At 46.7% G+C, this 14,512-nt stretch overlaps 3 protein-coding genes across 10 annotated transcripts in view; 1 reads left to right on the top strand and 2 right to left on the bottom strand.

The window, feature by feature from the left end:
- The window catches only part of LMLN (leishmanolysin like peptidase), a 91,584-nt gene extending 87,772 nt beyond the window's left edge, over positions 1–3,812 (bottom strand). For all 3 annotated transcript variants that reach the window (XM_072811814.1, XM_072811812.1, XM_072811813.1), the window contains exon 1: positions 3,586–3,812. In XM_072811814.1, coding sequence (XP_072667915.1) covers positions 3,586–3,804 — 219 coding nt within the window. In that variant the 5' untranslated portion in view covers positions 3,805–3,812. The remainder of the gene's footprint in view (positions 1–3,585) is intronic.
- A 3,314-nt stretch (positions 3,813–7,126) lies between these two features.
- On the bottom strand, positions 7,127–10,394 carry RPL35A (ribosomal protein L35a). Of its 2 annotated transcripts, none has more exons than XM_072812193.1 (5): positions 10,294–10,394; positions 9,570–9,614; positions 9,224–9,376; positions 7,994–8,138; positions 7,127–7,196 (listed from the first exon to the last, which is right to left on the bottom strand). In XM_072812193.1, exons 2-5 carry the CDS (start codon positions 9,578–9,580, stop codon positions 7,173–7,175), a joined length of 333 nt encoding a protein of 110 aa, XP_072668294.1. In that variant the 5' UTR covers positions 9,581–9,614; positions 10,294–10,394; the 3' UTR covers positions 7,127–7,172. The 2 variants fall into 2 exon arrangements, with proteins under 2 accessions (XP_072668294.1, XP_072668295.1); XM_072812194.1 differs by having other exon boundaries at positions 10,248–10,319.
- A 29-nt stretch (positions 10,395–10,423) lies between these two features.
- The window catches only part of IQCG (IQ motif containing G), a 48,389-nt gene continuing 44,300 nt past the window's right edge, over positions 10,424–14,512 (top strand). The window contains exons 1-3 of one of the 5 annotated variants that reach the window (XM_072812191.1): positions 10,606–10,699; positions 10,863–10,910; positions 11,093–11,248. The gene's annotated coding sequence lies outside the window, so the exon portion shown is untranslated. Of the gene's footprint in view, positions 10,497–10,595; positions 10,911–11,092; positions 11,249–14,512 lie in introns of those variants that run through there. The other 4 variants (XM_072812189.1, XM_072812188.1, XM_072812190.1 and 1 more) reach the window with 4 other exon arrangements.

Raw genomic sequence — 14,512 nt, 5'->3', positions numbered from 1 at the left:
TTTGCAGTTCTTGGAATAGATTTCTCTTACCGTAATCTAAATTCAAAGAAAGCAGCACAGGGTTTTGCAGGAATTTTTTTTTAAAGATTTTATTTATTTATTCACGAGACACACACAGAGAGAGAAAGAGGCAAAGACACAGGCAGAGGGAGAAGCAGGCTCCATGTAGGGAGCCCGATGTGGGACTCGATCCGGGGTCTCCAGAATCATGCTCTGTGCTGAAGACTGTGCTAAACTGCTGAGCCACCCGGGCTGCCCCCTTTTTTTTTTTTTAAGAATTCATCAGGGATGGAAGAATTGGGGATATATTGTTTAAGGGTACAAACTTGCAACCAGTAAATAAATAAGCCCTGGAGTAATATATAGCATAATGACTATAGCCAACAATACTGTATTATAAACTTAAAAGTTGCCAAGGGACTAAAAATAAATAAAATTCAGCCAAAATGCAGTGTCATGATAAAAGCTGGAATACAGCTACAAGCTCCAAACTTAATATTTTGGCGCATATGGTTATGAACAGTCATGTATAGAACTTTTTGTAAATTACACAAAAATGAGTGGTCTTGGGTTTCTGGGCTGAACTGGAAATTTCTAGGTCAGTCTTTCTGGATAAAGTAATAAGATAAATCATAAATTCAATCAGAACAGGCTGCCTTGCCCTAGAGACTCTATCACCTTTCCTCAAAGAACACTGATTATTATGGGCTACATACTGTGGAGGAATCAAAGACATAAACCACCTCTGAAGGAACCTTACAGTTTGAACTACAAAAGCAAGACTACAAAGAAATGCATGAGAAATACCCCCCCTCTCCCCAGCAGTGCGTGGTCAAGCGCCAGAAGATAGTACAGGTAAGACACACTAGGAAGGGTTTAGAGCACTCCGCTAGAGTCTTGAACGTAGGGAACTTAAGTGAGGACTGAAAGGAGGTAGAGAGGGAGGCAAATGGAGTGTAAGGTGGTCAGCACCTGCAGGGCAGGAGAACAGGTAAAGCTGGTGACGTGGTCAAGTAACTTGAAAACAAGCCTGAATTTTGTCTTCAGAGAACCCCCGATATTCTCTCCATGCCTGTAGCTCCCCTATCAACTTCTTCCCGAAACTTTTTTTTTTTTTTTTAAAGATTTATTTATTTATTCATTCAGAGAGAGCGAAGAGAGAGGCAGAGACACAGGCAGAGGGAGAAGCAGGCTCCATGCAAGGAGCCTGATGTGGGACTCGATCCTGGGTCTCCAGGATCACACCCCGGGCCGGGCTGCAGGCGGCGCTAAACCACTGCGCCACCGGGGCTGCCCCCTCTTCCCGAAACTTTTGATCAGTAAGCCCCAAAGTGTGGTCTCTGGACAAGTTATCATCATCAACTCCCTGGGCAGCAAGTTATGGTCATCAGCTCCCTGGACAAGTTATCGTCATTAGCTCCCTGGACAAGTTATGGCCATCAGCTCCCTGGGCAGCAAGTTATCATCATCAACTCCCTGGACAGCAAGTTATAGTCATCAGCTCCCTGGGCAGCAAGTTATGGTCATCAACTCCCTGGGGAGCAAGTTATCGTCATCAGCTCCCTGGGCAGCAAGTTATGGTCATCAGCTCCCTGGGCAGCAAGTTATGGTCATCAGCTCCCTGGGCAGCAAGTTATGGTCATCAACTCCCTGGGGAGCAAGTTATGGTCATCAACTCCCTGGACAGCAAGTTATGGTCATCAACTCCCCAGGCAAAAAGTTATGGTCATCAACTCCCTGGGCAGCAAGTTATCCTCATCAGCTCCCTGGGCAGCAAGTTATCGCCATCAGCTCCCTGGACAAGTTATCGTCATTAGCTCCTTGGACAAGTTATCGCCATCAGCTCCCTGGGCAGCAAGTTATCATCATCAACTTCCTGGGCAAAAAAATTATGGTCATCAACTCCCTGGGCAGCAAGTTATCGTCATCAGCTCCCTGGACAGCAAGTTATCGTCATCAGCTGTCTGGGCAGCAAGTTATGGTCATCAACTCCCTGGGTAGCAAGTTAATTGTCATCAGCTCCCTGGACAACAAGTTATCCTCATCAGCTCCCTGGACAGCAAGTTATCGTCATCAGCTGTCTGGGCAGCAAGTTATGGTCATCAACTCCCTGGGTAGCAAGTTAATTGTCATCAGCTCCCTGGGCAGCAAGTTATCGTCATCAGCTCCCTGGACAGCAAGTTATCGTCATCAGCTGTCTGGGCAGCAAGTTATGGTCATCAACTCCCTGGGTAGCAAGTTAATTGTCATCAGCTCCCTGGGCAGCAAGTTATCGTCATCAGCTCCCTGGACAGCAAGTTATCGTCATCAGCTGTCTGGGCAGCAAGTTATGGTCATCAACTCCCTGGGTAGCAAGTTAATTGTCATCAGCTCCCTGGGCAGCAAGTTATCGTCATCAGCTCCCTGGACAGCAAGTTATCGTCATCAGCTGTCTGGGCAGCAAGTTATGGTCATCAACTCCCTGGGTAGCAAGTTAATTGTCATCAGCTCCCTGGGCAGCAAGTTATCCTCATCAGCTCCCTGGGCAGCAAGTTATCACCATCAGCTCCCTGGACAGCAAGTTATCGTCATCAACTCCCTGGGCAGCAGGTTATCGTCATCAACTCCCTGGGCAGCAAGTTATCGTCATCAACTCCCTGGGCAAAAAGTTATGGTCATCAACTCCCTGGGCAGCAAGTTATCATCATCAACTTCCTGGGCAAAAAATTATGGTCATCAGCTCCCTGGGCAGCAAGTTATCGTCATCAGCTCCCTGGGCAGCAAGTTATCACCATCAGCTCCCTGGACAAGTAATCGTCATCAGCTCCCTGGACAAGTTGTCATCATCAACTCCCTGGACCCGCCAACTCTGGGCGCCGCCGCAGACCCCACGAGCCCGGACGGAGGGGCTGGGCCCGCGATGTGCCGTGGCGAGTCCCTCGCGCCATCCCGACGCCCCGCGAGACAGACCCACCGGGGCACCAGGGTCCGCACCGGCCGGCCGCCGCGCTGGCGGAGGGGGGCGGGGGGCGGCTTCCAACCATACCCGCGGCCGGGCCCGGAGGAAGCCCCGCAGGAGCACGGGCGCTCGCTCCCCGCAGCTGCAGCGGCCTCCGCTCGGGCTGCCGCCGGCCGCACCGTCCTCCGCCGCCTCCGCCAGGGCGCCTTCCGGGACAAGTAAGGGAAGACCACGGGCGTGACCCACGTTCCCGGGGGAGCAGCCCGCTCTAAGTCGTCCTCACTTCAAGAGCGGCCTGGTCCCCGCCTGCGGACGACCGCCAAAGACGGAGCGACCCGGGGCCAGCAGGCTGGGCTCCTCGGCGCGCGCTTGCCTCGGGAGCGCACTGGCCCTTTAAGAAACTTTCCGGCCGCCGCCGCCGCCGCCGCCGCCGCCCAACTGGGCCGCGGGGCCGACCCCGAGTCCCCAGCGACACCCGGGAGCGGCCGGGTCGCGGCCTCGGGGCCCGAGGCAGCCCTCCAGGAGCGCAGCTTCCGGGCCGGCTTCGCGCTCCACTCCCCCCAACGTGTTCCGGCAGCTGCCTCCGCCTCGGCCGCGCCCGCTCACCCCACCCTCGCGGCGCCAGCCGCCGCCCCTCCGCGCCCTACCTCGGCCTCCGAGGGGACGTGGTGCCGGCAGGGAGGGGAACTGTGCAAGGAGACAGGGACAGACGTGGAGCTAGCCCAGAGGCCGCCCAACAGGAGTAGCACGCCTCGGGCCCACGAAGACCGGCGCCAGCGCCGCTGGCTAGGGCCGGGCCCCGCGCCGGAGGAACCGGCGACTCCCTCCCGCCCGGCCGCCATCTTCGGGCCGAGCGTCGTTACCATGGAGTGCGTGCGGTCTCCGCCCCGGCCCCGCCCCCCGGCGCCGGCCCCGCCTCCGCGGAAAGCCGGCCCTCGATTGGCCAGCATGGCCCACAGTGGGCGGGGTCAGAGCCGCGTCACGTCCGCCGCGTCTCCGGGCGAAGCCCGCCCCTACAGGCCGCCTAGCGGCACACGTGGGTTGGGCTGGAGACGACTGGGGGTGGGGTTGGAGGGACGTCACCTTGGATGGGCATCCGCTAGGTGCCGGGTGGCTTAAACTGCGGGGAATCGTAACGGGTTAGCCCCCTGTACGAAAGATGAGTGGAATTCTCACTTTTACTTTTTACCCTCAGTCACCAATTTTAGGCCCATTTCTTAACTAAAGTCATGTTATAAAATCAAAGTTTTCCTTTTCAACTCCATCCCTTAACTTCTATTAAAACAATTAGGGATGCTCAGCCGGCTCAGTCAGTACGGCACACTCTTGATCATACACATTGGGTGTAGAGCCTACAACCCTGCAAAAAAACCAAGAATTGAAACTGCATTTAACCCAGGAACGGACCAGGTGGCTCCTTGACATTAAGGAAACTACCTTCAAACTAGGCCAGGAGTTAACTATAAAACATCGAATATTGGAAAATTTCCTCAGGCCCATTAAGCTAATAAAATTAGTGACTGGAAGCACTGAATTGGAACAGTTGTTTAACCAGAACTGAATACTATAAATTACTATATTAGGAACTGTGGGGATAGGAAAGAAAGGATAGCGCCAAGATTGCACTGTTCAGAGCTCCTGGGTAGGGCTCGGTCGGTTGAGTGTCCGACTTTGGCACCGGTGGTAATCCCAGGAGTGGTGACCCCAGGATCATGGGATGGAGTCCCACATGGGGCTCTCTGCTCATCGGGGAGTTGGCTTCCCCCTCTGCAGCTCCCCCCAGCTCATGCTCTCTCAAATCTCAAAAAAACATATTGTACAATTCATTGGTAAAAGATCATGTACTCAAATTCAAGGGTGGGCAGTCTACCAATTAAGGCTCATTACCTAAGAAGTCTATCATTCCACAACTAGTGGAAATTGGGATCCCAAGCCAAATTTATCACTTTCAGGATGTGCTTTTTCGACTACAAGACCACAAAGAAACTGAATTCTGAACACAAACCACCACCGGTCAACATCAAGCTTAGTTTTGACAGTAGTGTCATACTGGGGCTGTTTCATGACCCAGCCAACCAACTGCTAACCAAGCTCATTTCTCTGAAACAGGATTCTCCAATGGTACCTTTGGCTTCAGGACTCTCACCAAAACTCATGGCAAGAGAAATACATAAAGCACCCTCTCCCAAGTGCTGTACTAAATCAGCTGAAGAGGATGAATTTGTGTGCAAGGCTGTATTGCCTCTGCATTTACTCAAGTCATAAGGAGTCTCAGCCTTCTCTTCTCAAATGCCCACCACTTCCTGTTTATCTACCTCTATTACCCTACCATCATCCTACTCACTTAACTCCCACAAAGGTTACAGGCTTTATGAGCTTTCCTTCTCTCTATGACTAATTAGACCTAGATATCCATCTGCCTTCCTGGACCTGTTCACAACTGAGTATCCTAGTTTCCTCAAACTCACCAACATTCTCCCCCCCCCCTCAAGATCTCCAACTTTGTAAATGCACCATTACCTACCCTGCAAAGCTAGGAACATGTTATCTTTGAAGACTGCTCAATCGATTGGTCTTTAAATTCTCTTAATCCTTAGTACCATACACAAGACCGTGCATAATCTTAATTTTTCTATTTACTTTCCAATTGCCCACAATAGGTTTCAGATATACTACATAATCTAGTTGAAGATTTCGTCAAATGCCTTCTGGTTTCACATAAATCCTGAAGGCCAGTTTTTCTGAAATACCTCCCCAAACATTTCTTCCCTATTCTTGGCCACCCCAAGAGTACTGACACATCTTTGCAGCATCTGGGTGGCCTAGTTGGTTAAGCAGCCCACTTGATGGGGCAGTCCCGGTGGCGCAGTGGTTTGGCGCTGCCTGCAGCCTGGGGTGTGATCCTGGAGACCCAGGATCAGGTCCCACATCAGGCTCCCTGCATGGAGCCTGCTTCTCCCTCTGCCTGTGTCTCTGCCTCTCTGTGTCAATAAATAAAATCTTAAAAAAAAAAAAAAAAAAAGCAGCCCATTTGATTTGGGTTCAGACCAAGGTCTTGGTCACGAGATCTGGCTCCAAACTCTCCTTTCCATTTGTCCCTGCCGGACCCCCAACCTGTGCACTCTCAAAAAAAAGAAAAAAAAAAAATACTGATACATCTATTTAAATAGCACAACAAAATACTTGTAAATTGTTGTTTTTCAACAATTAAAATCGAGTAGCTCTGAAACTGGTACTTCCTGCCATTTACCAGATTTGTCAATGTCAATTTCCTTAGGGTTCTAGTGACTGTATCATGGCCATGAGAAAAACACGACTAATGCTGGACCAAGCTGCATCTAACCCACCCACCTCATTTGCCTTGAAGCCATTCTTCCTAAATCTGCCCAAATGGGTCTGGCACTACAAACACAAAGCTATTTCTGTGAAAGCAGATTTTTCCTTCCAACAGCAACTTTGGCTTGAGGGCCACCATCAGACTAAGCACACCTTTCTTAGAACTGCTGTATGCTACCCAATCCTTTCCTCTATCTCCTTCAAACATCCTTCTCACCTGCCCCCTACCACCCTATACATATTTAGCATGCTAATTGTTTCTTGGCATCTGCTTCTTAGAGAAGCTACCTATAACTAAAAAGGGGGCAGCACCTGGGTGGCTCAGTGGTTGAGTGTCTGCCTTTGGCTCAGGGTGTGATCGCGGGGTCCTGGGATGAGTCCTGCGTCAGGCTCCTCTGCTTATGTCTCTGCCTCTCTCATGAATAAATAAAATCTTAAAAGTGAGTTATAGATCCGTTTTGATGTGGAAACCTGGATGAATGTCATGGTATATATCTGTACTGGCTAATATTTCCGGCTTCTGTCCTTCCTGGAATATGTAGTCTCCATTTGCAAAAAAGCTTTTCAAAGAACATGATGTGCTCCATCACTTCAAACCTTCCAACACACTCCTTCCCACTGCTTCCAATCAAAGCTTGTTTCCTTCCCCCATCATGTAAGAAAGGCCTTGTATTTAAGATACTCTATCCTCCCTATCCTCATTAAAACTCTCCTATTGTCTACATCTCTCTAATTGCCATTACATATAGCTCCCTGGCTTCCTTGTGCTCTGAAAATGCTGGATAACCACCACCATTTAAATACAGCAACCTGAATTTAGGAAAAAGAAAATGTTAAGCCATTTAACAAAAATACAAGAGAACAAATCTACACCTTTATTTATTTACTTTTCATAAGTTTAAATCCTTGAGGGGTACAGCATCTAGGAAGAAAATAAAGAAAACAGCATAATTAGATGGATGTTACATACAAATCTATAAACGTTACTGAGTACAACAATGTGGATAAAACTTCCCATTGTTCCACTACTCATCTCTAAAAGGGAGAGAACCAAGTTCTTCTTGTATCTAGATAAACACATTTTAAGAACCAGTACCAGGAGCATTGAAAATCCATTTAACTTTGTTTCTTCCAGGGACAATGTAAAAACCTCCTGATGAAAAATTTCAATGGCTCGGCAGGGTTCAAAAGTACCCTAGGACCCCAAGAATATAGCCCTGTCTACTATAAATGAACGCTAACTAAGGAAAACAGTAACTATTTTAGAAAACCACAGGATCTAAACTCAAGGACTTGAGCCAAGTCATTGGACCTAGAAACATGAGCATCAGTTTTCTATTAAAAATAAGGCTAGTAACACCTACTGTAACAAGACTGTCATGATGAAGAGATGAGAATATCCTGAATTATGCCAGGAAGAGTGAATTTTTCTAATAATCACTTCTACGTCCAATAAATTGTTCATTTACATACTATCCCCCTCACCCAAGCTTTAGCAAAATCTGAAATCTAGGTACAATCCTTTTGAACACATTGCATTCACTTTTCCTTCTACTGCCATGAATCTGTTTCATAATATATCTACACAGTAGATGATTTTGAAGCACAACCCATTTAAAATGTGACATTTTAAAATCACATTAGTTTTTAGAGATCAGAGCCCAAACTCCTGAGCTTAGTTTGACTCAACAATTTCATACTGCTAATAATTGTACTTACCACACGGATTCTGTGGCCAATGGCTTTCGCAGGAAGGTTGCTTCGGAATTTGGCACGAACCATGCCGCTGTTTCCATGAGCACGAGTTACTTTTCCCCAGATTACTCTGGTTTTGTTTGGTTTGCCACCAGGAGTTACTGTGTTGCTGGTTTTAAAGGAGGATGAAAGAGGTATGAGAACCCAGGCAGCCAGTATAGTGTAACACAAATTCAAGGTGACTTCTAGTCAGTGGCTCACAACTGCAGTTAGCAACTAAGATATCAGAGAAACTAAAATACCTGGGGCATCATTCATTCAACAAAGATTTGAGTACGTATTGTATGCCAGACACTTATACAAATTAATTTTTTTAAGTCTGCAAAATACAAAATAGTAGTTTACAAAATAAGTCCCTTTCGGATAACCCAGTAGGTAAGTAAGATATATAGAATGTAAGATAGTAGCTGCAATATATTTTTTAAAAACACAGAAAGGCTGAAGGTATGGAGTAAATCCTAGCTGGGCTAAACGGTAGAAATAGGGAGCCCTGAACGACTAGGGTCCTAAAGCCTCCTTAATGACCCGTTTTTACTAAAGGCAGAGACAGTTGGAATCTGAGCAATATACAGATGATCTGAGTTATAATTTTAAAGTATTATTCTCGTTCCAGGAGGAATGGCGGGGGGGGGGGGGGGGGAGGGTGAAAGCTATGTCCCCAGAGATTTTCACTGGTTTAATGAATTTAAGAATCAAGGCCCCAGACACATTTTTAAACACCTATACAACATAATTTCAAGAAAGCGACAAAGTGAATCAAGGTACACGAGATAACATAAGGAATCGGTTCCTTCCTTGAAACAGTCAATAGCTGAAATCTTTCTAAGTGCAGAGGATACCTAAATCCAACACTACCCAGACAAGTAACAACTTTCTGTGACCTCCTATGAAATTCCTTAAAGATTCAAAGTACAGGGCAGGGATCCCTGGGTGGCCTGGGATCGAATCCCACGTTGGGCTGCCTGCACGGAGCCTGCTTCTCCCTCTGCCTGTGTCTCTGCCCCTCTCTCTTTCTCTGTGTCTCAGGAATAAATAAGTAACATCTTCAAAAAAAAAAAAAAAAAAAAGATTCAAAGTACGAAACACAAAAGTACCAACTGCTTTGCCGACATCTTTTGATTCTTCTCCTTTGAATAGGAAAATGCGACAAATCTCAACTAAAAAATGCAAGAGGCATTAACACTATGAACTTACTTCTTTGCTTTGTAGACATAAGCACATCGCTTGCCGAGATAGAACTCAGTTTCATCTCGAGCATAAACACCTTCGATCTTAAGTAGAGCTGTGTGCTCCCTCTGGTTCCGGAGACCCCGTTTATAGCCGGCAAAAATGGCCTTGGACCAAAGCCTGAGACAAAATACAGAGTGACCATAAGTCGTGCAAAGATCTGGTTTCACTGGAAGAGCTCACCTGTAACGAGCTCTACTCTAAAGTCACCTGCAGCGAACATCTAATCCCCCCCCCAAGTTTACAGCAAACGTTTTTTTTTTTTTTTTTTTTTACAGATGCAAAAAAAAAAAAAAAATCATAAAGTCTGTACCTTCCAGACATAGTCGTCGCTTTAGGAGTCCTGGTCCCAGCAGGCCTTAAAACAAAAAGAACCAGTTTAAAATCTTGCAAAAGCACGTTTCCCGCCCAGTCCGCTCTCGGTAGCGCTCGGCATCTGACAGGAAGTCTCTCCGGTGGGAGACACCTCGGGCAGGACGGGCTTCGTAGTCAAGGAAACAGCTCCTGGAGACGCCGAAAGGATGCCCCGAGCGGACTCAGACCACGCCGGGTAGGAAGGGGGGGGGTGGGGGAGGAAAGAAAAGCGAGGAATCGGAGAAGCACACAAAACAGAGGCGGAAGCACTGAATGGGAAAAGCAAGGCTGAGGAAGGGGAGCTCGTAGACATAACCAGGTCTGGAGTGGGAGCGTCTTGACGGAAAAATAAAATAAAATAAAATAAAATAAGATAAAATAAAATAAAATATAAAAAGGGCTCATCCTAAGGGAGCCACTGCCTCAAAACGGGCGAACGGCCTTTATCCCTCCGCTAAGGCCCAAGCAGCAACGGCGATGACGGGAGCGCCGGTTCTCCGGGAGTCCGGGCACCAGCACCATCGGCCCCGCATCTCCGCCATCCTGGCCTCCCCGCCGCTGGAATCCACGGCGCTCGCTCGCTGACACAGCCTCCGAGCCGCACCGGCGCCCCGCCGAAGCACAGGGCTCGTCTCACCGCACTTAATCGGCCCCCAAAGTTCAGGAGCGGCGGCTCTCCTCACCTCCACAGGCTCCAAGATGGCGGAAAGAGAGAGGCGAGGCCCCGCCGCGTGGCCTTGTGGGATAAACACCTCTCCGCCCCGCCCCCCCCCCGGTTTAGGCGTCTAACGCAACCGCCCAAAAAAAAAAAAAAGAAAAAAAAGAAAAAGCCTCAGCTGTTGTCTTTGACTGAAAGAAACGTCTACATTCGAGAGCACTCTTACAGGTCTTTCTCTGAGTGCTTTTATCTTTGAGAGTTGTAATATATGTGGTATTTGAAACAGAGGGAGGCAAGAGGATAGCCAGCTAAAGGAGGACGAGGAAAGGTCCCCGGAGCTTCGCGTTGCCATAGAAACAGCAGGGCTTGGTTCCTGCACCCCGGTGCAGGCTGCCGCCCCGCCTCGGGGACCCCAGACTGGATTCGCTCACGTGGGAGCATCTTTCTCTCTTACTAGGAGTAGGGAGGATGGAGACTCTCGGGTCCTAGCGCGGAAGAGAAAGGGCAGGAGCACGAGGGCAGGAGGAGCTCTTCTCTTTACGCACCCCCCCACCTCACCCCTTTCCTCCTCCTCCTCTCTTTATCTCTTTGCAGAAACGTCCTCCAAGTTCCTAACCTGCAATCCTTCGTTTGGACTCCAGAGTGAGTATTGCCGCCTTTTAAAGAGCAGCTGCACGGGTAGCTGTGGGGCGCCCAAGCACCGCGCCTGCGCGAAGTGGGTCTCTAGCAAATCCTGGCAGGTGACGGGAAGATAGGCTAGTGGGCGTCTGACCGTTGCAGGTTTATTTGGGTTTCCCTCCGGGTTCATTCATTTGTTTCAGCAGTTTATTGAACGACTACTATGTACCGAGCTCTGGTCTTGGCTCGGAGGACCCTGCAGGAAACGAAACCACGGAATTCTCTGCCCTCTTGAGCTTACAGACCTGTCCTAGGAAGGGAAGTGAGACCCTAAGCAAGCACAATATATGGCACATGAGCAGGTAACATGAGAAAAATGTTCTCTATGGAGAAAAAAAGAATGAAGCCAGGATGCCACTGTAAAGAAGGCTTTAAAAATATATATATAATTTTAAAAATGAAGAAAAGAAGGCTTTTACTCTGAGATGAGAAACCAATTTGAGCAGTTCTGTATGGAGGGGAGACTCAAGCTGACTTCCATTTTAATAGGGTCATTCTGTTGAGATGGAAGGGAAGCAAGAACAGCGCGGAGATCCATTAGGAGGCTCTTGCAATGATCATGATAAGATCATGGCTTGCAGACAGGGGTGATAAGTACTGGACTTCTGAATATATTTTAAATGTAACGCTGATAGGATTTGCTGATGGGTAAGGAATGGGAGAGAAGAGTAAAGGATGACCCCAAAGCTTTATGAGATATCTATAAATCATATTTAAGGTCCTCTCTTAAATACATCAGGATAGGGGATCCCTGGGTGGCTCAGCAGTTTAGCGCCTGCCTTTGGCCCAGGGCGCAATCCTGGAGTCACGGGATCGAGTCCCACGTCAGGCTCCCGGCATGGAGCCTGCTTCTCCCTCCTCTTGTGTCTCTGCCTCTCTCTATATATATATATCTATCATAAATAAATAAATAAATAAATAAATAAATAAATAAATAAATAAATAATAAATAAATAAATCTATCTTTAAAAAAATACATCAGGATAGAGTGTAGGTACCTTACGATCCACTCCCTCTATCCAGTTTTCTCTGTCCCAGAAATATACTAAAAATCTCACTATTAAATGTGCTAGAAATCCAAATGTTAAGTAGTCCTGAGAGGAATAAAACCTTAAAGGTGCGTTTCGTTCCTTTGTTCATTCATTTGTTCTACAAATACTTCTTGAGCACAGTGCTTGAAACAGGATATAACAGTGAGCATCACTATCACGTTCCTGCTTTCATGACACTTAAAAGCCTAGTGGGGGCAAAACAGTAACATTACAAATTGTGAAGAGAGCTCTGTAGGAAAATAAAAGTGCAGTGATTGACCAGAGGACTCCTGATCCAGCCTGATGAATGAGGGAAAGTGTCACCTGCAGAAATGTCCTTTAAGGCATTTTTCAAATTGCAGGTGTAGGCCCAGTAGTAGATTGTAATTATAATACTTTTTAGGCAAAATATATGATAGAATCAAAAGTATCAGAATATGGCACATGTTTTTTTTCTTTTTTTTTGTTTTTTTAATTTTTATTTATTTATGATAGTCACAGAGAGAGAGAGAGAGAGGCAGGGACATAGGCAGAGGGAGAAGCAGGCTCCATGCACCGGGAGCCCGACGTGGGATTCGATCCCAGGTCTCCAGGATCGCGCCCTGGGCCAAAGGCAGGCGCCAAACCGCTGCGCCACCCAGGGATCCCAGAATATGGCACATGTTAAACGTAAATTGGTATATGAAACTTGTTTCAGTTATTTGCCTGTATGCATACTTAAGTATATGTCTGTGTGTGCACAGTGTATATAAAAATCTGTGTATATAGGTCATTGCATCAGTCAGTGTTGCCCTGGATGGAAACAATGATAGAGTTCAGAATTTCATAAAGGATCTGTGTACAAAACTGTAGGCAAGAGTGAAATTCTAAGGGATGACATAGTCTCCAGGGACGTAGGGCAGAAATAGTTACCCAAGCCCCCAAGCAAGAGCAACGTAGAGAATATTGCCTGACTGGTGCCATGGCCTTTGACAGAGAAACTTAGCCCAACCAATGATGATTTGGCAGGGAGGGAACTGGGAGGATAAACACTTGATCTCACTCTCCTACATTTATGGAACCTCCTGTTGATGTGCCCCATATGGGTCAGTCTCTTGGGGTATAAGAAATGGTGAAGATTAGATTTAGAAATGACAGATACCTAGCAAAATGCCACTGATTTAGGCTGGTACCTGATGGACCAGTGGGACTTTACAAGATGAAGAGTGAGGGGAAGAGTGGTCCAAATAGAAGGAATAACGTGTGTAAAGACCCTGAGTTGGAAGGGGGCATGATTCCATAGAAGAATTGAAAGAAGTACATTGAGACTGGAGCCATGAGAGCAATAATAGGGCAGTGCCAAGTGGATATCTGAAGAGAGGAACAGAGCAGGCCAGACCATGCAGGCCTTATGGGCCAAGTTTAGAATTTTTAGCTTTTGTCCTAGGGCAATGGGAAACCATGGAAGGATTCTAAGGAAAGACAGGATCAAATTTTTAGTTTAAAAAAAAAAAATGATTTTCAATTTTAAAAAGATCACCTCCAATTTGGGGGCTGTTACAGTTGTTCAAGAAACAACAGTCAGGTCCAGCATGGTGTTGGGGGACATGGAAATAGAAGATAAAATCCACAGGACTTAGTGATGGTTTGGATTGGGAAATGCTGGGGTCAAGATGAAGGAGGAATACTCCTAGATTTCTAGCATTGAGAAATGGGAAACCAGAAGAGCATGAACTTGCTGGATACTGCATTAGCATAGCCCTGTCTTACCTGCATGAAGCACATTTACCTATGCCCCAAGCCTAAAAATAGGGAAAATAGAGAAACAACAATAACACATCAAAAGAACAAAAATCTTTATACCATGATACTTCCTCTTAACACTGCTGTTGTACCAGAAAATTTGGCTAGTTTGGAGTATCTTTTTTTTTTCAGTTTGCATAAAGATTCTGTTTATATGTTTTCACTTTTACATAAGAGACTTCTGTTGTATGAGACATGTTTGTATCAGCCTTCTTAGGATCACCTTATTGTGGACAAAACCATACTGGAAACGAAACTATTTATTATTCATTTAGCCTAGAGTAAAATTCTTCATATGGCATTGTCATCATAAAGCTTTTTCAAGCAGAAAGAATTTTGGCTTATGGAGGGGTAACATCTTGGTAGTAACAGCGCAGTGATTTTCAGGAGAAATACAGCCTTTCAAAAAAAAAAAAAATACAGCCTTTCTAAATACAGTCTCAAGTGTTCTTTTTTTTTTTTTTTTTTAATTTTTATTTATTTATGATAGTCACACAGAGAGAGGAGAGAGGCTGAGACACAGGCAGAGGGAGAAGCAGGCTCCATGCACCCGGAGCCCGACGTGGGATTCGATCCTGGGTCTCCAGGATCGCGCCCTGGGCCAAAGGCAGGCGCCAAACCGCTGCGCCACCCAGGGATCCCATCAAGTGTTCTTTTAAGTCCAGATGCAATTAATTTTGCTGTCTGGCAGACCAGTGAAATGGAATGCTCAAATTAAATATTTTAGAATCAGAATAACGGAAAAGTAAATCT

The sequence above is a fragment of the Canis lupus genome, chromosome 35, assembly GCF_048164855.1.
Source record: "Canis lupus baileyi chromosome 35, mCanLup2.hap1, whole genome shotgun sequence".
In the NCBI taxonomy this organism is placed as follows: Eukaryota; Metazoa; Chordata; class Mammalia; order Carnivora; family Canidae; genus Canis; species Canis lupus.
Note: the sequence above shows the minus strand (reverse complement) of the source record. Positions and strands in the feature narration are given on the sequence as shown.